Source organism: Papaver somniferum, chromosome 6 (assembly GCF_003573695.1).
Source record: "Papaver somniferum cultivar HN1 chromosome 6, ASM357369v1, whole genome shotgun sequence".
NCBI lineage: Eukaryota > Viridiplantae > Streptophyta > Magnoliopsida > Ranunculales > Papaveraceae > Papaver > Papaver somniferum.
Genome location: NC_039363.1, coordinates 141,149,378 through 141,176,528, shown reverse-complemented (window position 1 = coordinate 141,176,528; position 27,151 = coordinate 141,149,378). Strand labels below are relative to the sequence as shown.

Below are 27,151 nucleotides of genomic sequence, written 5' to 3'. Positions count from 1 at the left end.
GGGTATAAATAGCCTTGTGGGTGTTGTTGTAAAACTTTATGCTGGACTAGCCAGTGTCCAGAACTTTGTTCTGTTAATGTTCATTTTTTTGCTTTCATATTAAGTTCTGTTCTGAGTTTCTCCATTTTGTTCTCTATGTTCCTGTTAATGTGTGCTGTTAATGTTTAAATGTTCATGTATTGTTCTGTTGCCGTCTATCTTGTTGTTCACTGTGATGTTTAGTTTCTTCAATTTCCTAGTGCATGTTCCTGTTGATGTTTGTGTTCCATGTAATGTTATGTTAGTTTAAATGCTCAAATGTTAAGTTTGTTCATTGTGAAGTGATGGAATGTTAGGCTAGAAGCCTTGAAGCATTGTGTTGATTGAGCATTGGGGAGAAACTAGTGCTCACTATGACTGTGAGCAAACTAGTTCTCTTCCCACTCTAGTTGTATGCCTAGGCTCACCTTCACCATTTCACCTTCACCATTTCACCTTCACTGTTATGTGCTTCCCATGTTATGTTATTGTGTTTAAAAATTCATGTTTTGTTCACTGTTAGTGGTAGAAGTTTAGCTTGAGGCACTGTATTGATTGAGCAGTGGGGAGAAACTAGTGCTCACTAGTGACTGTGAGCAAACTAGTTCTCTTCCCCCACTCTAGTAGTATGCCTAGGCTCACCTTCAACCATTTCACCTTCACCATCTCCCCTGCCCTTGGCTTAGGCCTTGGTTCCATTGTTCTCGCTTGTAGTTTCATTGTACTGTCACATTTACTTCAACTGTTACTTACTGTGTTTATTGCTTCATTTCCATTGTCTCATTATTTCACTACTATCTTCATCATTTTCACAATCTTTTGTCACTGTTTTGTTTAGTGCATTGTTGGTTTTTGTTGTTTAGTCATTGTCTTGTTTAATTTTCTTCATTGTCTTTGCCTTAGGCTAACTGCCTTTGTATTATTGCCTCACTGCCTTCTTCCTCTATCTTTGCTGTTTTGGCCTAGAGCCATTGTTGCTCACTGTTACCTGTCTGTAGAGGTCACTTCTTTTCTTCTTGACCAAAAACTCTCTAAGCCCACTGTCCATTGTTTGTACAAACTGAAGCCCAGTTCACTGAGGCAAAGACCCAGTTAAATCCAAAGATCAAGCCCAGTTCAATTCACATCAGAAACCAACTGAACCCAAGTTCAGCCCATCAAAACCACTGAAAGCCCAACTCATTCCAAGGGTATTCATAACCCATTAGCACTCAAAATCCCATTGATTATTCATAGCCCAATAGCAATTTAGAGCCCAAAGTAGCTAAATAATCCAAACACACCCATTCTCTGTGGATCGACCCGTACTTGCACGAGCTACAACCGACGACCGTGCACTTGCGGTATTACTGTAGGCCCGCGTTTCATTTCGCTTCAATTTTATACGCTTTCCCGGGCCCACCAAGTTTTTGGCGCCGCTGCCGTGGACTGGTGCTGTGTTTTTCTTGTAGTTTTATTAGCTATTTTTGCATTTCACTGCATAGCATTTGCATCTGCATCTGCTTCACTTCATTTGCTGTTGGACCTGCTGTTCTGAACCAGTTTTTCCTCTGCTGGGACGCCACCAAGGAAAAGAACCAAAGCCCAACTGGGTTTTTGCAACAATATCAGAGCAGCTGGGCTGTGCTTAAAAGGTAACCCATTTAAGAGAACCCGAATTGTGGGCTTCCAATTTTTAATTGTGGGCTGTAATATTAAAGCCAATTTTTGGGCTTTTTATTTTTGTTGGGTTTGTAATTAATTTATGTGGGCTTGTTTGTTTAATTTGTGGGCTTGTATTTAATTTTTGTGAGCTTGTTTAATTTGGACTTGTATTTTGTATTCTGGGTTTTTAAACCCAGCTGAGCTTGTAACCGATCACGCTAGTTGAACTCGTTAGTGGGCCGAGTACCCAAATTCTAGGCCGAGATTTTGGACTCAGTTCCACAAAAGTTTTCAACCAAGCGGAGCCAAAGCAGACACAAAACAAACAGTGGGCTTGCTCCCATTCAAAACCAAATTTTATTCTTTTTCAAAAAAAAAAAAAAAAAAAAAAAAAAAAAAAAAAAAAAAAAAAAACCAAATTTCTTTGCCCCAAAAAACCAAATTTTATTTTACTCCCATTTTAAAACCAAATTTTCAAATGTCTCCCACCAAAACCAAATTTTTCCCAAAAATCCAAACCCTTTAAAAAACCAAATTTTGGGCTTTGTAACATAGTTACTTAGCTTTTGAGCCAATCATGTCTGGATTTTGGTCTGCTCCTGGGGATGGAAATAAAACTCTTAGAGAACTTGCTTATGGGATGTGCCACGTTATGACCTTCCACGGACCATGATGTCAATAGTCATAGGAATTATTATGGACACTTTCAAAGTCCCGAGCCGCAATACATGAACCCTAATGACTATTCATACATGCATCATTCATCGCAACGTGAAAATGAACATTTTGCTAGTGCCTCACTCACACAATCATCACTTATGGATCAAATAGAAGCTCGAATCACAGCTTTAGAAATGCAATCACATGAGGAACTGTCACATCTAATTTTCTTAGGCAACCAAATCTATGCATGTCCCGCATGTGGTAGTTTAGACCACCCTGTTGAGAATTGTCATATTTTGCATAATTTTAGGCAATCTAGAGAAAATCCAATGTATGAAATGCCCATAAATTGTGAGAATGGTAGTCATTGGGACCATAATCAATCCTTTGAGGGTTGCGATCAATATTTGTAAACCCTAATGACCATGCACACATGTACCATTCACCACAATTTGAACATGAAGAATTTTGTACTCCCATGAATTTAGACTCCACCACAGAAGCTTTAAGACTCTGTAAGCAAGACTATGATAGATCTACATCACGAATTCATGCACATTTAGATCAGATTTTGCTTCACCGACAAAAGGAGGAAATTCATGAGGAAATGTATGTTGTCCCTAATGAAGTGTCTAGTCCCATTCATGTAAATAATGTTGAATATGAACCTAATTTAGAGGAACATGAATCGACTAATGACACCACCACTGTTAATGAGGACCAATATGCATGCTACCAGATGATGATTATGATGATTATGATGATATGTTAGAAGAACATGAAAATATTGTGGAACCTGTTGGTTCAAAAACATATGGCTTCTCGCCCTCGACCTTCATGAATGTTGTTTTTTCTAATACTCATTGTAATTCATATGATTTTGATATTGACATGGGATTCGTACAATTATTCTGTGAAGATGAGCATGACATAGGAATAGTTGAATCTTCTGTAGACACTAATATGCATGAAAATATATTTGATGTGTCTGATTCTCTACCTAGGTCACATTGTGATATTTCTCCTGATTTGCCGATGCATGAGAATAAATTTGTTGATGATGTTGATGATTCTGAGTGTGAACTTGCCAATTTGATTGATGATTGTGAGCATGATGTGACATGTGTAGATGATTTAGGAGATTTTGATTTGATTAATAATGACGCACCTATTCTCCTACATGAGTCACAATCTGTTGGCCTTCCACCCAACCTAGATTTGGTTTGTACCAATATTGTAAACCAATTTTTCTGAGAATGCCCAACCTAGGTTTGGAACTGTGTGCTTCCCAAGTCCTCTTGGACTATTTTGCTCTAAGTATAATATCTTTGAGGAACCACAGTTGGAAATTGCATGTTTGCCCGTCCCTAGCACAGTTCACTTTGAGCTAGACCTTTTGCATGATGAACCCCCGAAAACTGCGCGATTTTGTTTTCAAAATTATATCTTCTGTAAATCCAGGTTTGGGGGTAGCTCATTTTGTTTCACAGTTTCACTTGCGTTTCTTTCCTGTTATATTGTGTGAAGCTGTTGAAATGTCTACACTTTGTCTTTTGGGTTGATCCTCAACTCTTTAGATTGTTAGTGTATGGTGAATTTTTTGTATATAATCCAGTAGATAAAATTTCTTAAAACCCTTTTGTTCCTTTTGTATATATTTTGCTAATCCAATATGATCTCGGCTGAAATATGTTGGATTTTTTGCCTTGAATAACGGAGTTTTAATTCTGCTTTCGCCGAAATCGGGTATTCTCTCTCCTTTTACTCTACTCAGCATGTCCCTTTCCATATGTTGCATTTTAATTCTTTCCATATTTTGAAACATTGAGGACAATGTTTAGTTTAGGTTTGGGGGTATAGAGTAGATACCATGATAATTTGCCATAATTGAAAACGAACTCCTTCTTCTTTTTGAAAAAATTGAAAAATTCCAAAATTCAAAAAAATTAAAAATTAAAAAAAAAAAAATAAAAATGGAGCTCATTTACCTTGAAATGTTGACTCTTGTGCAAATATGTAATTTTAGGAGTCTTAGTCTAGATATTTAGGCACCCTGATTCTAGCACAATTCACATAGTGATAAGAAATTTGCACGCGCACGATCTACCAATACATGTATGGCCTCGATCTTCAAGGTGTTTGATAGGAAGTTACGATTGCCAATCACTTTAGAATACTGAACGAAACTTGACTAGCTTGTTCTTTGGTTGGTTGGGATAGAAGGTGGAGGTTACATTAAGAAAGACAACCATCGAATTTAACTGGGTGCATCAAAAAGGGCTACCTCTTGCAAAGTGTCATGTAATTTTTGTTTCCTTTTGTATGTATCAAAAGTGTTTCCTTATCAAAAAAAAAAAAAAAAAAAAAAAACAGAAAAATACAAAAAATCAAGTATTTATCAATTCCATCATCTCTTGTTCCAAAAATAAAAAGAGAATAGTCAATGTAAATAAGAGTCATGTAAATAGTCATTTTGTTGTTTCTTTGTAATAAGCAAGGAGGGTGTATGCCATTGATGTACAACGCGAGTAATTGTGAAATACCTCCAACTCATTCACAATTCTCGTAAAGTCCGGACAGCTAGCTAGATTTCGACCTTGTTCTTAGCCTGAGAAACTATCTCTTGGTGATTAGTAGTCATAACTTCAGATCTTTCTTTACACATGTGTAGATACACTTTACACTCTTATCACATGTCTTTTTTTGTTATCAGTGCTAGGATTGTGCCTTCGATAGCTAGATTGACATCTCCATTTTGCTGTGAGCTTAAACTGTTTTGCACATGTCACATTTGATGGAATCTGAGCTTATATTTTGACCTAGAACTTTGTAGGTACGTTCTAAGCAAACCTTCACGAGACTTCAACTCGTCCACTAGGGACACTTAGTGGTTTAAAAGGCTTAGTGCATACGCTAAATGCATTCGAGAGACCAGCGACAGTGGTATAGTTAGGATTTCCTTAGTTTTGTTTTACTTGAGGACAAGTAAAATTCAGGTTTGGGGGTATTTGATGAGTGCCAAATATGTATATATTATCCCTTTTGTTGGCATTTAACTCATCTTTTGTGCATTAATTCTACATTTTATCCCATATTCTGTATTTTCATTGTTTTCAAGAATAAATATTTTTCTTACTTAATTTTGCATTTTTAGGTAATAAATAAAGTCTGGATGAATTGCGGAGCGGAAAAGAGCTGAAGAGTATGAAAAGCCGGGAGAATTACGCAAGGAAGCCGCAAAGAATGGAGCGCACGTCCAAGAAGCTGGAAATGGGCTCAAGAAGGAAGAATTGTTCTTAAAGAAGATATGGGCTTGGCATACCCAAGCCCAAAACCCTTACCCAAACCCATTTTCTATATCCATACCCGCCTCCATTCTCAGCCGTCGGATTGGATCCATCTCATCATCCGATGGTCGCTCCTTCATCGCATCAAATATGAAGCTCCTGCAAAACACCATAGTGCCTAAATTCCAAGCCTTCAGATTAGATTGTAGTTGAATCCAACGATCGCTTCTTTGCCTGCGCATCAAACCCAGATACTTCCGCTTAACACTACAACACCTAACTCCATCTGGCGCCGTTATTTCGTTGTATATCTGCATCCAACGGTCGCTGCCAGCATCTTCACTTTTATCCGTTAGATCAATCTTCATCTCCACACCCCACGGCTCAGCGTCGCAGATCATCAAACTCGATACGCCCGCTTAACACCATAGTACCAGAAACATATAACCCAAACAAACTACCCCTTATTCTTTCTTCCATCGAGCTCTCCTTCACCACCATACCCTGTTTGCAGAACCACCACCACCTACTCTGCCGTACCAGTTCCATCGCCACCTCCTTCTCCATCAACAACTCCCCACAACAACCACAATCCATCATATCCCTCAATACCCCCATCACCTATTAATCTATTTCAACAACTCCACCATCCTCATCACTGTTAGGGTTGGATTTGGTGAATTAGGTTGATAGATGAAGCAATTGGCGCGTGGGAATGGAGCAGGTGAACAAGGAAAATAATGGGTCGACGATTGAAGTGTCAAATCACATGTTTGGTGAGTAAAATTCGAAACCCTAATTTCAACTGTCCAAATTAGGTTTTTGGGGATTTTTATAGAAAACCCTAATTTCTGTTAGGGAAAGCCTGGAGACGAATAGAGAGAAACATGGGTTCAAATTGTACTATCAAATTAGGTAGAATCAAATACCTAATTTCTGTGTTGTTTGATTTTGGGATTTGGGTGAAGAACCCTAATTTTGTATTTTGGGGAAATGGGGTCTGTGGGTATAAATAGCCTTGTGGGTGTTGTTGTAAAACTTTATGCTGGACTAGCCAGTGTCCAGAACTTTGTTCTGTTAATGTTCATTTTTTTGCTGTTCATATTAAGTTCTGTTCTGAGTTTCTCCATTTTGTTCTCTGTTCCTGTTAATGTGTGTTGTTAATGTTTAAATGTTCATGTATTGTTCTGTTGCCGTCTATCTTGTTGTTCACTGTGATGTTTAGTTTCTTCAATTTTCCTAGTGCATGTTCCTGTTGATGTTTGTGTTCCATGTAATGTTAATGTTAGTTTAAATGCTCAAATGTTAAGTTTGTTCATTGTGAAGTGATGGAATGTTAGGCTAGAAGCCTTGAAGCATTGTGTTGATTGAGCATTGGGGAGAAACTAGTGCTCACTAGTGACTGTGAGCAAACTAGTTCTCTTCCCACTCTAGTTGTATGCCTAGGCTCACCTTCACCATTTCACCTTCACCATTTCACCTTCACTGTTATGTGCTTCCCATGTTATGTTATTGTGTTTAAATTCATGTTTTGTTCACTGTTAGTGGTAGAAGTTTAGCTTTGAGGCACTGTATTGATTGAGCAGTGGGGAGAAACTAGTGCTCACTAGTGACTGTGATCAAACTAGTTCTCTTCCCACTCTAGTAGTATGCCTAGGCTCACCTTCACCATTTCACCTTCACCATCTCCCCTGCCCTTGGCTTAGGCCTTGGTTCCATTGTTCTCTGCTTGTAGTTTCATTGTACTGTCACATTTACTTCACTGTTACCTTGTGTTTATTGCTTCATTTCCATTGTCTCATTATTTCACTACTATCTTCATCATTTTCACAATCTTTTGTCACTGTTTTGTTTAGTGCATTGTTGTTTAGTTCTTTGCTGTTTAGTCATTGTCTTGTTTAATTTTCTTCATTGTCTTTGCCTTAGGCTAACTGCCTTTGTATTATTGCCTCACTGCCTTCTTCCTCTATCTTTGCTGTTTTGGCCTAGAGCCATTGTTGCTCACTGTTACCTGTCTGTAGAGGTCACTTCTTTTCTTCTTGACCAAAAACTCTCTAAGCCCACTGTCCATTGTTTGTACAAACTGAAGCCCAGTTCACTGAGGCAAAGACCCAGTTCAATCCAAAGATCAAGCCCAGTTCAATTCACATCAGAAACCAACTGAACCCAAGTTCAGCCCATCAAAACCACTGAAAGCCCAACTCATTCCAAGGGTATTCATAACCCATTAGCACTCAAAAGCCCATTGATTATTCATAGCCCAATAGCAATTTAGAGCCCAAAGTAGCTAAATAATCCAAACACACCCATTCTCTGTGGATCGACCCGTACTTGCACGAGCTACAACCGACGACCGTGCACTTGCGGTATTACTGTAGGCCCGCGTTTCATTTCGCTTCAATTTTATACGCTTTCCCGGGCCCACCATATAGCGCAAGAATATCATCACCTTTCTGTCTAGAAGACGCCTTCAACACTTTACGAGGCCGCGGTGGATCCCAAGCCTGCTTAGAGGAAAACAACTTCAGAAACTAAAGAAAAATGCGACTGGGGACTGCTCATCGCAGTCCATCCCGACGATCATTAAAGACTCATGAGATAACTCCAGAGACGTGGCTGAAACATTTTCTTGAAGAAACAGAGGGAGCCACGATAAACAACATAACTCTCTTATATCTACCTCTTCGCTATCCAGAATATTTCGTCCATGTGATATCCTGAGCATCCCAGCGTCACATCCAAAAGAGTACAATAAGCTTGTAACAAATCCCGTGGACATGGATTCAAGGCGATGCAATGAAAGTATGCTACACATGGGTACTACCAGCATGAGACGCTTTCACCCCCCTCAACCTGGTTATTTCTGATTTCAACATCATCACTGCCAAAGTTTTACGAGCCGCAGGAATTTCTCAACATGAAGCCGTACATGTGCATCAAAGACTCCAAAAGCACGCCACAAAGATACATTCACATATTCGGCCATGCCATCGGATCTAACAGAAATATAACTGGGGACTGCTCGTCGCATCCCATTTCATACGATAGTCCAAGATTCAGAAGCTGGTTCAAAGGATGTCTCTTGGAACAAAGTCCTTGAAGACTTGATAACAACACATTGGCAACAGAATGTCTCCCAACTCATTTGTTTCATCCCGTGGCTTCGGAAGGTTTCTACCATACAATCATCCACAACATATCATCATCGCGATCAGAAGGTCCAGATACTGAACAACCTAAAGTCGAGGATGGACCGACAACGCAACCACAATCTCCAAGGTTAGCCCTGACATGATCGTTGTCGAGCATACATTTCATCCATCCAACCCAAGAATGCAATGGAGTTTGGTAAATTTTGGAATCTACTGGAGAGACACTGCAGACAAAAGCACAGATCCAAACGAGCAACAGAAAACAGAAAAGGGTCGATACCTCTTTTTATGCGGACGGAGTTTCTAGAGTTTGAACAGAATAAAGATTCCTTCTTGATACATGAACGAGAATAGATGATTGGGCGCGACTATGCCACCTCGGGCCCGCAACATCCCTCATGAATTCTTCATGAGTTTTACTGTCGGGCTATTTTCACCTCCTAAATGAGCTCAAAACCTAAATATTCCCTCGTAGGGAGATATAAAATTATTTTCCATTCGAAACGGAGGGCCGGACCGTCAAAATACGAGTTCATACGAGAATTATACAACGATTCTAGTAAGGGGCGCTAATTAGGGTTTCGACATGACAAACCCTAATTTAGAAAAAGTTGAATCATTCCACGGAACTGAAGACAGTCGTCATCCTTCCACGTAACTGAAGCCAGTCTCCACCATTCCACGGAACTGAAGCCGATCGTCACCCTTCCACGGAACTGAAGCCAGTCTCCACCATTTCACGGAACTGAAGTCGGTCGTCACCCTTCCACGGAACTGAAGCCAGTCTCCACCATTCCACAGAACTGAAGCCAGACGTCACCCTTCCACGGAACTGAATCCAGTCGTCATCCTTTCACGAAACTGAAGCTAGTCTCCACCATTCCACGGAACTGAAGCCAGTCGTCATCCTTACACGGAACTGAAGCCAGTCTCCACCATTCCGTGGAACTGAAGCCATTTTCCACCCTTCCACGGAACTGAAGCCAGTCGTCATCCTTCCACAGAACTGAATCCAGTTGCCATCGTTCCACGGGCCCGCAACATCCCTCCTGAATTTTCCTTGAGTTTTACTGTCGGACTGTTTTCACCTCCTAAACGGGCTCGAAACCTAAATATTCCCTTGGGGGAGGTAGAAAATTCTTTTCCGATTGAAATGGAGGGGCGGACCGTCAAAATCCGAGTTCGTACGAGAATGCTACAACGATTTTAGTAAGAGGCGCTAATTAGGGTTTCGGCATGCCAAACCCTAATTTAGACAAACTTGCCAGGTGCCGTCACCACCGTTTGGTAGCCGAAGTTCCAGCGTCATCACCACCGTTTGGTAGCCGAATTTCCGAAACCAGTTTCCACCATTTCGTGGATCGAAGATAGCATCCAGCGCCAGCGGCTCCATTCCAAGCCGCACACTGCCAGCGGCTCCATTGCAAGCCGCACCATGCCAGCGGCTCCATTCCAAGTCGCACGATGCCAGCGGCTCCAAGCCAAGCTGACGCCAACGGCCTGCGTCCCAGCCAGCGGCCATCTCTGCCACTCTGTTCCCTAGCCAACAACACTATTCACCTTTCGATGGCTGACTAGATCACCGTCTCACGGACCAAATTGCAATGCTGTCTCTGTCGACCAGTAGCCAAAGATGCATCACTGATGCCAACATACCATGGCCGAGCCGAATTTACGCAAAGCCGGCAACGTAAGAGTTGTGGATTCTCTTTACCTCCCGAAAAAGGTTAGACAGATCTTCCTGGCCATCTCTTCATGACTTTCCGTTTAGATTTTGTCCTCGTCTGTCACCATCTCATGCTTACCTCGCAACAAGGCCCCTGTTCCGAGCTAAGCAGGGGACTTAATGTTGATAGTGGTTTTTAGCTTAGGTTTAAAATCGTAAAACCTTAGTCAAACAGTGACGTCACACTTGAGTAATAATGTCGCCACTATCACATTTATTGAACCATTCAACATGTCTGCGTAAAATTACCGGGGTACCTTTTTTATGTATATGCCATGCTCCACGGCAGAGCCCTCGGTACTGACTGGCATCATCTCTGCACATGCCAGCATGCTATCCAAACGTGCCAATCACGCGTGCCACATATTTAAACTAGGGTTTCGACACGCTAAACACTAATAGACACATCTCCGCGCCAAAGGCATGCCAACCATGCTAGCCGCACCACCGTGCCAATGGCATGCCATGCCAGCCACATCTCCGTTCTAAAAGCATGCTAACCATGCCAGCCACACCAACATGCCAATGACATGCCATGCCAGACACATCTCCGCGCCAAAGGCATGCCAACCATGCCATCCGCACCAGCGTGCCAATGACATTCCATGCCAGCCACATCTCCGCGCCAAAGGCATGCCAACCATGCCAGCCGCACCACCGTGCCAATGGCATGCCATGCCATCCACATCTCCGCGCTAAAGGCATGCCAACCATGCCATACACACCAACGTGCCAACGACATGCCATGCCAGCCAACCATGCCAGTCGCACCAGCGTGCCAATGGCATGCCATGTCAGCCACATCTCCGCGTCAAAGGCATGCCATGCCAGCCACACCTCCGCACCAAAGCCATGCCTCCATGTCTCTGGCTGCCAAACGAAGGGTTGCAACAATCAACGACCACACTTCCTTCTGAGATGCAAATCTCAGACGTACAAGTTCGCCACCAAACGTGTGGCAACTTTTGGCCCAATGCCAAGCCCTAATTTTGGCCGCGCCTAAACTATGCCAAAACCCTAATTTTGGCCGCCCCTAAAACTATGCTAAAATCCTAGCTTGGCCGCGCCTAAACCATGCCGGCCATGCCTCCATGCCGCTGGCTGCCAAACGAAGGGTTGCAACAATCAACGACCACCCTTCATTCTGAGATGCAAATCTCAGCCGTCCAAGTTTTCCACCAAACGCGTGGCAACTTTTGGCCCAATGCCAAGTCCTAATTTTGCCGCGCCTTAACTATGCCAAAACCCTAATTTTGGCCGCGCCTAAAACTATGCCAAAATCCTATCTTGGCCGCGCCTAAGCCACGCCAAAGCCATGCCTCCATGACGCTGGCTTTCAAACGAAGGGTTGCAACAATCAACGACCACCCTTCCTTCTGAGATGCAAATCTCAGCCGTCCAAGTTTGCCACCAAACGCGTGGAAACTTTTGGCCCAATGCCAAGCCCTAATTTTGGCCACGCCTAAACTATGCCAAAACCCTAATTTTGGCCGCGCCTAAAACTATGCCAAAATCCTAGCTTGGCCGCGCCTAAACCATGCCAAAAGCCACGCTGGCCATGCCGCTGGCTGCCAAACGGAGGGTTGAAACAATCAATGGCTACCCTTCCCTCTGAGATGCAAATCTCAGCGTACAAACTTGCCACCAAACGACTTGTGGAAATCTCTTGGCTACAGTGCCAAAACCCTAATTTTGCCATGGTGCCAAAGCCCTAATTTGGCCACGCCAAAGCCATGCCGGCCATGCCTCCATGCCGCTGGCTGCCAAACGGAGGGTTGCAACAATCAATGTCTACCCTTCCCTATGAGATGCAAATCTCAGCCGTACAAACTTGCCACCAAACGACTTGTGGCAATCTCTTGACTACGGTGCCAACTCTTGGCCATGGTGCCAAAACCCTAATTTGGCTACGGTGCCAAAGCCCTAATTTGGCCACGCCAAAGCCATGCCGCTGGCTGCCAAACGGAAGGTTTCAACAATCAACGGTTATCCTTCCTTCTGAGATGCAAATCTCAGCCGTACAAACTCGCCACTAAACCAAACGACTTGTGGCAACCTTTGGCTACACTGAGAAGTATTTGGCCACGACGCACACTTAGCTATGACAATTCTATGGTCACGGCACCAAACCCTGATTAGCCACGCCAAGAGCATGCGCAAGCCATGCCAGCACCGTGGCCACGCCACTGGCTACCAACGGAAGGTAACCACAATCAACGGCTAACCTTCCTCTCAAGATGCAAAATCTCGACCGTCGAAGGTCACCACCGAGCCGGCAAGCCTCCCAAGCTCAACTTTCCAAACAATAGGAACATGCTACACAAAACACTTGAGGCATCAAAACATGTCACAAACTGTGGGATGCTCATCAGGATATTGGTTTGGCGGTTTACAGCGTGCGGCGTACACTACGCCCGTTACAAGAAAGTGTCATAAGAGTGAGGCGGTTAGTAAATAAAAGAAGTAATGGTGAAACGTTTCCTTCATTATGGAAACATCAATTCCAGGCGTTACCCGTTACTGCTTTCTTCCATTTACTCAACCGTTTTCACTTCTTACGAGACCAAAGTACGTTTCGTTGCGACTTGTATAAATAGGTCTCACCTATTTCCACCAAAAAACAAGTTTTTGTCAGGAGGATACAACACTCAGAAATCACTTGTTAGCTTTCCAATCTGCTAGCGTTTCATTTTCTGATACAAGTCGTCAAAGGACCACTCTTCCAGAATCAACTATTCTGGTCTCAACACTCTCTTCGCTTCCCTCCCTAAGACCAACCCTTCTCCTTCACTTTGTGACCGAAGCAAGTCTGGAAAGAAAATTTCTTGGTTTAGGCCGGATTTGTACAGATTGATCTCTCGAATCAAAGTACTCCCTTGCAGTACATTTTTTAGGGTTTAGACTCGTTTCTCACCCACACAGATGAAATTACCAAAATCAGCAGAAACAGTTATCACCCTCAAACAGAAGCGAGAAACGCCATATAGACATAACTAAATTTCCTAATGCCAGGAAGAACACATTTTGAAAACAACTAAAAAGTTAAAAAAAAAACTCTAAATGCTAAACTTCCAAGCTATGAGAAACAGTAGTTAAACACTACTACTACGTAATCTAGTTCAAGATTTAAGCAATTAACTCTCGCCAAGAAAAGTTTATTCCCTATCGTAAATCGCCTGTCTAGATAAGGATAAAGGAAATAGAAAAAGTTTCACCTGTATTCCCCTAAATAAAAAACAATCTCAATGAGCATATATCATTACCGTTATTTTGGCACCGCCATCACTGAAGAAAAACCTGAGCAACGACATAAGACCGCCACGACCGATGTATGCCATAGAACGATTACAATAACACACAAGCTCTTTTAACTAAAAAAAACACCAACTCTAAAGCATATTGAGTTGAAAAGGGCCTTAACATTGGTTTTAGCTATATCTTCATTTATACACAGTTTGGCAAACACTGCTGAATCGGAGGGTATTACAACCTTCCCATTCAATATGATTTAACGAATTTTTTTTTTTTGCTCTTCTTCCTAAAGGTTTACAATTGCAGCAACAAGCCAACTTTCCAAAACAATGAATACATTCTTGGCATCTGAAACAAAGAATAATATCCTTTATAAATAACTAAAGCGCCATGTTTGTTTATATCATAACGGCAGAACTGGAAGCACTAATGTGTTAAGGTTTTTGAAATTTTAAAAAGTAACTGAAAAATTATTATTATATGCATCCAGAGCTTTTGCACCGAATATAACATTTATGTCACTGACAAATAACTCATCTCGAGGAAGAAGTAAGATGAACTCTAAATCTAAAATATGGATTTCATTCTTAGAAAAACTAGGAAAAAACAAAATTTTGATGTTGCATTTGATATTTAAACTAAAGATGATGACCTTATCACATTGTGAGAGATTTCGCAAGAGGATTCCTTAGAACCTTGATGAAGAATCATCAAGCGAAATCGATGAAGAATCATTAAGCGAAAAATATTAAGTAAGCTGACTCACTTACTTTTGGAAGTTGCAATGTATAAATGATAAATATTGTTACGAAAGAAGATTGCAAGTTTGTGGTTGAAGTTGTTGTTTCAAATTTTGCTTATCGTAGATGGAAAGACCACAATCTTCGTTTAGATATTAGTATGTTGTTAAAGTCAGTTAAAGGTTTTAAGTGGTGTGAGGTATTCCAACAAAGTTGTGTATGCCTTCGCTGAGCATACTAGTCCATGGAGTTTCCTAACTAATGAAAGTCAGTTCCCCTAACTTTTTTTATATAATCTTCAATGAAGGTAGTTTGGGATTGTAAGTGTAATAACTCGACCCTCAAGCCGATACTGTCCCCACTTAGCCACCGCGGTTATCTGGAAGACTGAGGTTTTAAACGGGCACCTCTGCGGTCATCCAGCAGTAACTTCATATATCCCAGTTTACTCCCGCCCAAGTACGCTTAACTGAGAAGTTTTTTTCTCACAGATAAGTCAAATAGTGTACGATCAGGCCTAGGTGTTACGAAAAGACAATCATTACTTATATTCCAATCGGTGAATACTACCTGCCAAATTGGAGTATTACAATACCACCACCTTAAGTTAGAGTCGTCCTCGGCTCCAGAATATATTCAAGCAATCGATGTTCCATGTCCCTTGTGAGGCCAGACCACTACCCGACGCAATCCATCCAGCGTATTCTTTCACTCTCGTCGGCTTTGATACAATTTGTACGACCCAATCCATCGATATTGTCCATCGTGGTCATGCGGCAGCGTGAAGTTTTTGACTGGGTAACGGTCATCCAGTAGCAGTTTCTCGGGAGGTCATCCATCCCTGGCTTATTCTCATTCGAGCAAGCTTAACTGCAGAGCTTTTTGCCAACTCTGGAACCGATTGTTCAGTTTAAGGCCCCGTTGTTGAGAAAGTCAAACCATTACCTATATACCATTCGGGAAACCCTACCTGCCAAATCGGTGTATTACCCTACCCTACCTCTTTTTGGTGGAATGAAACTCACTTTTATTGCAACATGGTATTAATTTTTTTCTCACTCAACTAACTCTAACTTATATCACATACGAATTTGACCCGTTACGTCGAATTCAAAAATTACTAAATACTAGAGGGTAATGAAATTTTATGAATTCAATCACATATATACCCATTGAATCAGTTACAATTACAAAATTATACCAGACTCAAATATATACCTTTGAGACAAACCTCAAGTCAGATATAGAATTGAAGGAAAAAAAAACAAAAGATCCGACAACTGATTCAGACCGAGTTAGATGTTAAGTGAGATTCATACCACGAGTAAAAAACGAAAAACGAAAGTAAAAAATAACTAGGGGTAAGATGACGATCCGTTTGAATTAAGAAAAAAATGACGATCCGTTACTCGATTCCCGAGTTGGCCAATCTCGTCAGGCGCTGGTACGAGTTTGTCTTGAATAGTAAACACAAACACCGTTGCTGAAACAAGAGTTACTTACAGGACTATGCCTAAATAATCTGCAGTGACGAAATCAGTTGGCCGATCTCCCTTACCCAAAACCAAACATTTTCATCAGCTTCTGAAACATATACTGTTCAACGTCTATCCGAAAGCTCAAAATATTTCGAAATTAGGGCATATACAAGATAAACCCTAGGGTGGAGCTAGGGTTTATCTACTCACGCGTTGGAGAGATCACTGGAACCAGCTCCAGAGCATGCATAGATCTCTGTAAGTTCATTTCTATTACTTGCATTGTTCAATTACTATATTTCACATTGATTTATGAACTGATAAAAATTTCAACTTTTCTCTGATTAGTTGTAACATTTTCTTTTTCAGGTTTAGGGTACCTTTTAGATTGCTTGCAGATTCATTTTATAAATTGAAAGTTCCAAAAAAGGTAAAATTTGTGAATAGATTTTCAGTTTATGGAATTTTGATTGAAAAGTCTGTAGTCTGAGAGTTGAAGAATGAATTACAATCGAATTTGATTTTTTGTGCAATCAATTATCAATGCTGTTCAGGGGGAGAAGAATGTGACTCATCAGAGGATACGATACATTCAAACTAATTCAAAAGGTACTGTAGTTCTGCTTCAGTTTTTGTAGAGGTCAACCCAGTTGATAAAACTCCTAATACCCATCTGAGGAAGAACAAACAATAAAGAGGGCAAACCTGTACTTCTAGCTAATTAGGAAGCAAGATTTCAGATTGATAGAGTATTAGCATTAGCAGAGAGGAGCCAGGGGTGGCATAATTATCATTGAAGTGAGACAGATGACAATAATAAATACAAAATTAGGAGTCGGTTTTTTCTTCTTTGTAATGGCATTGTTTACAAATTTTTGTAATTTCATATCAACTATGACACCATTCAGATCACAAAAATTATATTGAGTTGGATAAAGCATAAAAAATGGATAATTAATTGACAGTTTTGAATTGCCTTGTTGCAGCATATGGTCGTGTCCCGTATGAACCAAAACCAATCACATATAATTTGCAAGTGGAAATTGTTAATGCTCTTCGTTTGGGTAAAAGGGACGAAGCTGTAAATCTGCTCTGGAAACTTAGCAGTGGGAGTGACTCTTTAAGAGATGATGACTTTATATATATCCTTGAATATTGTGCAAAAGCTCCAGACCCGGTGGTAAGCACAGTCACTTCTGTGCTAATAATGTGTACTGGTTTCACTTGATATTTTGTCGTCAGTTTTGTTGTTTTGGTCAGTAGTGACAGCTATGACTGTATTTTGAAGTTAACTGAATAGTAAAAGTTCCATTTGATCACAACTAGCTTCTTGTATCCTTTTATCTGAGTCTATCCTTAACTGATCGATTCAGCTTGAAAGGTGGTTCTGCTACTCATGACCCAGTTTGATACCCTCTTACTTTGTTGGTCTGTCCCTTTTTGTACTTGGCCATAAACGTTTTAGGTTTTTCTGCAGTTTGTTTTGGAGACATGGAGCTTGATGAAAGAGAAAGAGATAGGTATGAAGAAAAAATGTCATTTGTTTGTGATTCAAGCTCTCGCCAAAGGGAACCACCTTGATGTGGTACGCGTTTCTTTTTTCTTCTTTTCTTCTTTTATATTAATTTATTGTAGTGCAAAGTTCCTGTTGCTTTATAATTTCGCACTCTATATGTGATTGTCTCCCCTCTCTATTTTTGGTCTACTGATAAGCCATAAGCGCTTAGTTAATAGGCTGCATTTAGATGATTGACACTTGAATTTCATAACATTCTTTACAATACTATCTTCCTACAGTTAAACTTCTTTCGGAACTATATAATTACTTTCCCTAGTAACATTTACAGGCACTCAATTTGATGGAATTTCTTGGGGAACAAAATCATATGAAACCTGATTTGCCCATGTACAATGTCTTCTTGAATGCATGTGCTCAAATGCAAGGTGATGTTCATGTTGCACAGCTTGTTGTGCGATGTTTAAAGTTAATGGAGGACCGGTTCATGGGTAAATCTCCAGTAACGTATGTCGCGCTTCTGAAGGTTTGTGCCAGAAAAATGTTGTTATGACGTTATAGAAAATTTCTTGTTTATAAATGTGTAATCCATGAATATTATTTGCAAAAGGTTTTGAATTTAAGTCCCGAGTCCTAAAAAAGTTCTCATCACTGTGGTATGTAACTTGTGCCTTTGCTTCCTTTGTGTGATAAAAGACAGTTGGTAATTTTTCTTTTTAGCAGTTGCTTTCTATAACTCTGCAATATCCTTAACTTCATATCAATTTGGGTTTCCTCCCAAACCTGCAGCTCGCCGAAGATTTGTCTGCAGTCCATAGTATCTGGAAGGAATTCACCAAGTACTATACCCCAAGCATTATTTGTCTTCGACACTTTATCTCCTCCTTCACACGATTTGGAGATTTGGCGTCTGCATGTAGAGCTTTGCAGCATATGGTGGCACTGGTTTTACAGGGAAGTCACTTATCGATGACATCTGCCGAGGCAAAATATAGGTCCTCTAGATTGGACATTCCTATACCTGTGAATCATGATTTTGGAATGAATAAAAGGGAGAAACATGCCTCTTGTGTCCATGCATCGCACACTCATGGTGCTAAGACAACAGCAGTAGAAGATGACATACTAAGCATCGATATAGATATGTCCAGCAGGGAAAAGTACATGCTCAATGGCATCAATTATTTCCCACAGATAAATTATAGCTGTTTGCCATTGTTTCCTGTGCCTAATCAGGGTGATGGATCTGGTTCTCTGAGTAGCGAGAATGATGCCGTTAGCTTTCTGAAAAGAAATTTTGAAACAAGACCTGTTCAGAATGTCTTGAGGTGGTCTTTCAATGACATACTACATGCATGTGGACAATCTGCAAACTATGAGCTTGCTGACCATTTGTTCCAGCAGGTATTTCTACAAACTTCAAACACTATCTTTTGACCTAACTTTATTCCTCTTTTCTCGTTTGTTGGTAACTATCAAGTTATAAGTTCATTCCATGCAAGGACAATTTTCTTTTTTTGCCCAGTTCACCTTCTGGATCTGAATTGAATATTATGCTTATGACTTTAGATATGCATTTCCTTCTATATCATCTGGTCTCCTGAAAGTATTCTTGTTTGTTTGGCAATCATGTTGTACTTATAAAGGAGTAGCAACTATTGACAACCTTTTTTCAAAAGAGGGGTCAGATCTTCGTAAATGACTGTTGTTTCTACATTAATAACCTTGAAATTATAGATCATCTTCTTGTAGAGGTCTCCATGTAAAGCTTGATGTACTTCACAAGAAGTTATAGGTTTGGGTGATGAAAGAAGCAGTCTTAAAGAATATGTGTTGAATGGGGTTATAATAAGAGCGGAAGAATGCATTCGAACACCTGGAGTTATTTACCATTTGCTACATGTAGACACTATGGAAAGAGAAATAGCGTATTAGTCGAGTATAATTGCCATTCTTTCAAGAGATAGTGAAGTCATAAAGTCAACCCGATTGTATTGGGCATCTAATACTAAAATGCTTTGAATATTGCTTCTTTGATGTATCTGATTACTTAATGAGATTCTCTTATTGAGGCCTTAATTGAGTTTCTGGGCTGTTCACATATTATTTCTGTTCATGTCTGATTGCCTTTGTTTTTCCTAGTGGTGGTTTGGCATGGGTAAGTGGTTTGTGGGTGATGCTTCATGTTGGGTTCTGCTGCTTCTGTTTAGTTCTCGTATCGTGTTTGTGTGGGTTGTAAAATAATCTTGATGTTTCTTGTTCTGATCTTTGTATAAGCTTGTCTTCCTTTTTATTCATTTACCTTTCCTGACGACCTCATTTACTGTCTAGATGCACAAACTCGGTGTGGAGCCATCATGCTTTACTTATGATCGCTATATTAAAGTTGTTGTTATGTGGAAGGGAGTTGCCGATGGCATGGAAGTGGTGAGATCTCTTATTAAATTGTGGTGTGGCTATGTTTGTTGATGATTTCCATTTATTAGATGTGTTCCGCAAATAAAATGGTCCGCCTTAATGTCTTCCCTTTTCACTTTCTTGGCAGTTGAAAGCTATGAAAAAGAAGAACTTGAAGCCATTTGGTAAAACGCTTGCAAACCTTTCAATAGGTTGCAGTAAAATCTTAAAACTGGACCTAGCTGAGGCTTTACTGGATCAAATTGTTGAAGCTCAATACCTTCTTTATCCTTGTCGTGCCTTTCTTGGTGCATGCAATGATATGGTAAATTTTCTTTATACATATTGGGATTCCTTGTTAACTGTTCTGTCCCTCTGAGATTATTAAGGTGTTAATGGGCACTGCCTGACCCAACAGATTCAAGGCTGGCTGTTAGCCTGTGATATGCCTGGCTTTATCTTATCGTACCTAGTAGTGGTGACACTTGGGCATCGATGTGGGAACCAACTTAAGCGTGGAAGATGCAAATCTATGATCTATAGACGAAATATGCTTCAACATCCTGGTTTCGTTGCTTTATAACACGTGACACACATCAACTAGATGCCCAACCAAATAAGAATCAGCATGGAATTAGTGTTACTTGTTTGGTTTAATTTCTTTTTGTTGTGATTTAGTATTGCGTGACTGTAATTTTTCAGGTTCTACCTAATCCAGCTTTCACCTCATCTTTGCATTCGTTATTATTTTGGTACTGCAAATAGATGTAATTTCTCTGTGATATTGTAGGATAAACCAGAACGCGCTATCTGCGTATTGGCTAAAATGAAGAAGATGAAAGTTAAGTTCGATATGGATATTTACGAGCTTCTCTATTCTTTGTTTGTTACCGTGAATGCTCCTTATGAGAAGGGAGATCTGTTGTCAAGGAATGAAGCTACTGAAAGATTAAAAGCAATAGAGACGGATATGATAGAAAACGGTTTCCAGCACAGCCCTCGATCAATACAAAATTTGGTGAACATTTTATGCCATAATATGATCCCCCAATTGTGTGTTGCTTGGTCCATAGTTTAAATGAAACATTTGAATGCCCTATACTGGGGAACTTTAAAAATACACTGACATTTATAACTTATTTGTTTTCTTATAGTTGAAATCCCTGGGAGCCGAGGGGATGACAACAGAACTGCGATATTATTTAGATTATGCCGGAGATCTATTCGGTGGTAGGAAACCTTACAGAAGAGAAGTTATGTGCAATACAGCTATCCATTCACTTGTTGACGCAAAGGAAGTAAGTTTCTTGGCCGGCATTCTAAATACATCTTACATTCTGTAAATTGGGGGTCTATTCCAGTGCGCCACGGCATGGTTACTATTTTTTCATGAAATGCAGAATGACAAAGCCATACATATTTTCAGACAAATGATAAGTAACGGCTTGCAACCAGATGCTGCAACATACACTATCATGGTTGACTGCTGCAGCAATATAAGGTGTTACAAGTCCGCCTGTGCAATTGTTTCCTTGATGATACGGGATGGTTTTTTTCCTGGGACATCCACTTACACTGCTCTCATAAAGGTATTGATTACTATTTCTGATCCGTGTTTGCTTCGTTAACGAATGTTCCCTCTTAACCTACAGCCATAGTGTTTAGGTGACTATTCGATATACGAATCACAGACAAAGTCATACCAGTAACAATCATATTAACTGGTTTATTTTGCAAGGGAATTCAGAATATCAGAATCTAAGGAAGTTCATAAATGTTGATTGAAGGAGACAACTTATGTATCGTCTTTTCATCATATAAATAAATCATATCTTGTTTCTTCAACTCGTTAGGGGGCCTCCTAGAAGTAAATCTAATGTGACAGCCAAGTTAATTTGTATATATTAGAAAATATAACATTGTTTGGATTGATCATTCTGGTCACTGCTGAGTTAACCATCTGGCACAGATTTTGTTGGCAAGCCAAGATTTTGATGAGGCATTGAGGCTCTTGAATCAGCTAAGAGTGGAAGGCAATCACCCAGATGTGTTACTATTTAACACCTTTCTTCGAGAAGCATATATTAAGGTACTATTTCTTTTGACAACAATTTATTTGTGTTTGTTCCGGTAAGACAAGGGAACTTGTTTGTTGTTTCTTTATCAGTTAGTCATGATCATAAGGTCATTCCGTGGCACAATCACATGGCCATTCCTACCTCTGTACCTTGTGTTCTGCCTCTCGTTTCTCTTCTAGGACACTTCTTGTAACTGTATATCTTACCAAGTCTGTCAATTTGTCAGGGACGAATTGATTTACTGGAGTACATTGCCGAGCGAATGCACCAAGAAAATATACAACCTGATCCAACAACTTGTTCTTATGTTTTCTCTGCATATATGGACTGTAATTTTATTAGCACAGCAATAGAAGCATTGCAAGTATTGAGTATGCGAATGATCTCTGAAGATGAAAACGTTCTGGAAGAAAAGAGGAAGGATCTTGAAGAGGATTTCATCCTTGCTGAAGATTCAGAAGCTGAATTTCGGATCATCAAACTTTTTAAGTTTCAGGAGAACCTTGCTGCTGCACTGCTGAACCTAAGGTGGATTGAAGTATGTGGATTCTCAATTTCATGGCAACCTAATGAAAGTGCCTGGGCCAAGAGGCTCTCGTCTGCCTATGGTTCAGGAGTATTGAGACCATCTCCAAGTGAAGATACAGAAGTCTGAAGGTTGATTCTTTCTACTTGTATTATTCTTATAGGCTCTTCAAAAATGTGATCTGCATTGCTAGATTCAGTAACTACTGGTTAGTGAAGGAAGAGATGGTATACTGCAACAGTTATCATTTTGAAGATTCCCATATATGCGGGTGGGCGGAAAAGTCTTCATGAAGGGCTATATTCTCTATGCCATGATACCATGAAATAACCTGGAATTGGATCAATCAAGGGCTTTACACCAGCTATACTAGCAACACATGATGTTTCAGAAGTGAGCAGCTTCCTATTGCCTTCTCACTTAATAATAATGCATTACAGGGTCCAGTAAAGAAGTCACAGTCGATGGGAATTTGGCGAAGTTTTTTCTTTTTCAACTTATGTACAGTTGATGAGGTGGTATTGGTAGGCTCACAGTTTTCAAGCACCCCCACCAGAAATTTTGATTTATGTTATTACCCTGTAACACTTGTACAATCAACATTTGCTGTGAAATGTCAGTCTCTTTAGCTGCTCTTACCTCTTGCAAATAAATAATAAATCGGAAAATTAGATATATTCACTAATGGGAATTTCCAGTTGGATTATGGTCATGTTTTCTGATCCCATTTTTTGGTCACACTTCTTGGGTATCCAGATAGATTATGATCACACAATTCCAAAGTGAACTTAGGCGAGCTGCCCAATCCCAAGAAAATTTTAACATGCAACCAAATAATTCTAGATCAATCACTGAAAATGCACAACTTCACTATTCTAAGAAAAGATCACCATCACCACTTAAACTAACATTCTTAACCAATTACAAAAAATAGGCAGTATATGGAAAAGTTTGTTTTTATTAACTTGAAATCAAATAAAAGGAATTGCTCTATCCCAGGGGTTCAAAACATAAAATTTGGTGAGAAACGCCAACCCATCCCTGACAGCAGCAGCAATTTTTGCCATTGACTAGATTGGGATACACCACACAAACTCACTATTTTCTAATATCTGATATGTAACCTCCCTGGTTGTATAAGAAGTGTTTATGCTGTCTTGAAAAGTGAATGCTCTTTGAATTAATATCGTTAATTGGCTGTCTAGATGTTTTCTCCCGGTGGTAACTCAGCTAGCTTTGGAGAAGTACCAAGTACTCTCTCCATGTCAAATCGCACCTCGATGTTGCGTATACTGTAGCCGACCACCATCAACCAGTAGAGCAGCCTGGCAAGTTCTGGTGCACTCGTCTCAGTTGCTGCTATCTGCAATCAGCAATGAGAGATATCGTATGCAAGTTAATCAATCCAAAAACGAAAAAAGACGGTAAGGGAGCAAAAAATTGTAGCAAACCTTCATTTGGGCAGGATCTGAAACTGCTAAGAGGCGTTTTATAAAAGTGTTCATAGCCACTACGACATCCTCACCAGCATTACTCGACAACTCCTACATATGCGGGCATGTAAGACATAATTAACAAGCTTAATAATGAAAGGATATGAAACATGCCAAGGGTATTCAGCTAAACAAGTGGAATTTTATTGTACAACTTTCAGGTCCAGGTGGATGGAGGAGTCCCTGAAGAGCATATTCATGGGATCCAAAGAGATCAAGTTTCAGTATAAGGGAAATCACTATTCACAGAGGTCATGGATACTTACGACGAATCTTAACATCAGATCAATAGCCAAAGCTTACCTTAAGATTTTGTGGTTCGAGGGATTTCAGGTAATCCAATAGCGCATTTTGTCCACTAAAGGACTTTCTTCCTACTTGACGATTCAATTCCTCAATTTCAGCCTCTAGTATTTCTATGTACTTCACTGCGTCTATTTTCTCCGGACCAGAAATATTGTTCCACCTGATAACTTCACCAGTTACATTTTTCTGTGTCCCAGGCGCATAATCTGGTGTGTCCTGCAATATTCAAGGGCATAAACAGGAATCAATATATCTGTTCAAACATTTCACTTTCATTTAACACAAACTAAAAGTGGACCTATTACCTTATCGACAAGCAAAGGAGAATAAGATTAAAAGACTGCAAACAGTCACTAATAAGTAATCAAGCCGTAAAAGAAAGCACTCTAAATCTGCTGACTTTATTATAACTGTTTTTCTCGCAATCACGGAAATCATCCACCAACCAATGAAATCTTCCAGTATCCTCTTGATGAGCAGATTGTCAGCAATTGCAAACATATATAATCCTTCTTGATGCCATTTTATTATAATTACTTTGATATTGCTTTTCCAAATATAATTGACCTCCTCACTTAGAAGTACATTACAACTCAAGCGCCAAGATTATCCAGTTCAACTAGACATCCAAATACAGGGTCTTGTCAATATCTCTAAAACTTATGTACCACCTATATTTGACGGATTACCATATTTCCCTATCCATAACATCACAAACAAAAGGTAAGCAAAACATGATCAACCACATACCTTTTTATCTTGACCATCAGGAAGTGCAACTTGTTCTAAACTCTGCTGCAATCCCATACGATATTGAGCATTTCTAAACATGTAACCAGTCATTAAAACACTGTACATAAGCTGAGCAAGATTTTCTGCAACCTGAAATAATCAACCACCATCAACAACAACAACAATCCTTTGGAAAAGAAAAAAAAAACAAGCTAATAACTATCTTCAATTATCACCATGAAATACAATTGCAAGAAAGAAAAGAAAATGAAAACATACTCACAGTTGTAACAGTGACAGCAAAGAATTGAGGAGGAAGTGTTCCAATCATATTTGTAACAGTCTGTCTCATTGCTTCAACTACCTGTTGTGGTGCTCTTTTAACAAATAATTCCATGAATTCTGGCTGTACATGTTTTACATACTCAAGCAATATATCCCTTCTACTCTTTGGCTAATAACATCATCCCCACAACAACAACAACAAAAAGAGAGTCAGTCCTTATCATAATTACCTATAACAAAAAACCAAATAAGAATACATACCGTGGTTCCATTGGTAGGTATTGTATCTCCATTGACTGGGCTGGTTTTACTATTATCATCAGCAGCTTGAGATTTTGTTATAACAATTCTTCCTTTATTGTTATTGATTAATGGAAATCTTATGAACGAAGCAGATGAGGATGAAGACGAACAAGAAGGAAGTAACGGTGTTGAAAAAAACGAACAATGATTCAGCTTCAATGAATTCATTTTTCCTATCTAAAAACCTCGATACCTAGTCGGAACCCTAAAAACTGAAATGAGTAAAACTGTTACAGTTCTTCCTCCATTGGTCTCTTTCTCCGGTTATCACTTATTAGGGGAGAACTGTAAAAGTACCTTTGGCCCAGGCCCAATAACAGAAATCTAAACAATCCTCAGAGTGCTCACACCGGATTGGTTTTTTTTTCCTTTGACACAAACAAAAGATTCATTAGCTAGTTATAAGAGCAACTGCAGTGGTGCCAGTATAATCAAAGACCAAAGAGGAAAAAAAAGACCAAATTTTGGGTTTAATTTGGTGTGTGACCCTACGGTAGAAAAACTAAATTTGGTCAGACGGACATTATACCAACGCTTGGTGTGGGGCGTAGAATATACCAACGCCTGGTGTGGGGCGGGGAGTATACGTTCGCCCGGTGTAGAAAAAAAAATAAAAAAAAAAGAAAAAAAGTGGGGCGGAGGTATTATGCCCGCCCCATGCATTTGAAGTTTGTAAAGAGTGGGGCGGAGGTATTAAGCCCGCCCCACACAAAAGATTAAAAAAAAAAAGACGGGCGTGCATTATACTTTCGCCTGGTGTGGGGCGTGTACTATACATCCGCCTGGGGTGGGACGTGGACTATACGTCCGCCTGGTTATGGGGCGTGGACTATATAAACACCCGACTATATTTGGGTTTGGTCTTGGTCGCAGACCAAATTTGGTCTGGATTTTAGTCTTTGATCAAATTTTGATCGATGGTCCATCCCACTACGCCTATCAACTGGACACTATATTTGGGTTTAGTCGTCCATTGTGGACGCTCTAAGTCATGTTATCTACATCCTCTCTTATAACATCAGCATATTTCAGTCAGCTCTGGATCTAGGCCTGCATTGAAGTTTTTGCCTTTAATGCCTCTGCAGGTACCTATATGATTTCTTATGATTAGTCCAACGCCAAATATTTTAGTAAAACTCATCAAAAAAAGCATCTATGTTGATTTTAATCTGGTTTGAGTCAAGAGCATACCAGTTATTAGACACCAAACTCTTATTTTCTTTCACACTTCCATCTTGATTCCACATTTCTATGTTACACTGATTTACTAGGTTGTTGATGTTTATAATAGTTAAAATATTATTGATTCTCTTATTTTGAAAGAAAATGTATGTACCTATTTTTCCAAAGGTACCAAGTTGTTATTATCATGGTATGGACCTATCTATTCTTCTTCATCCGTATGAGAATCATTTATAAATCATCTGGTGATCCAGGAAATAATTTTAGTATGATCAGCTTGAATATTTGAGATATTAACATTCATGATGATCCAAATAGATCTGGAGTAATCACACTCAATGAGTATGTGTTCCATATTTTCTTATGCAGTACC

At 39.9% G+C, this 27,151-nt stretch overlaps 2 protein-coding genes across 2 annotated transcripts; one reads left to right on the top strand and one right to left on the bottom strand.

Moving 5' to 3' along the window:
* Positions 1–15,978: 15,978 nt before the first annotated feature.
* LOC113289566 (pentatricopeptide repeat-containing protein At1g76280-like) lies at positions 15,979–23,115 on the top strand. The gene is made up of 14 exons (XM_026538851.1): positions 15,979–16,218; positions 16,330–16,390; positions 16,515–16,569; positions 16,947–17,140; positions 17,438–17,545; positions 17,808–18,002; positions 18,266–18,880; positions 19,808–19,903; positions 20,022–20,198; positions 20,664–20,891; positions 21,028–21,171; positions 21,274–21,462; positions 21,843–21,962; positions 22,178–23,115. The coding sequence occupies exons 1-14, from the start codon at positions 16,205–16,207 to the stop codon at positions 22,604–22,606; spliced, it is 2,625 nt and encodes an 874-aa protein (XP_026394636.1). The 5' UTR covers positions 15,979–16,204; the 3' UTR covers positions 22,607–23,115.
* A 302-nt stretch (positions 23,116–23,417) lies between these two features.
* Positions 23,418–25,851, bottom strand: LOC113289565. The gene is made up of 6 exons (XM_026538850.1): positions 25,555–25,851; positions 25,292–25,462; positions 25,027–25,158; positions 24,274–24,492; positions 23,929–24,021; positions 23,418–23,840 (listed from the first exon to the last, which is right to left on the bottom strand). The coding sequence occupies exons 1-6, from the start codon at positions 25,762–25,764 to the stop codon at positions 23,679–23,681; spliced, it is 987 nt and encodes a 328-aa protein (XP_026394635.1). The 5' UTR covers positions 25,765–25,851; the 3' UTR covers positions 23,418–23,678.
* Positions 25,852–27,151: the final 1,300 nt, after the last annotated feature.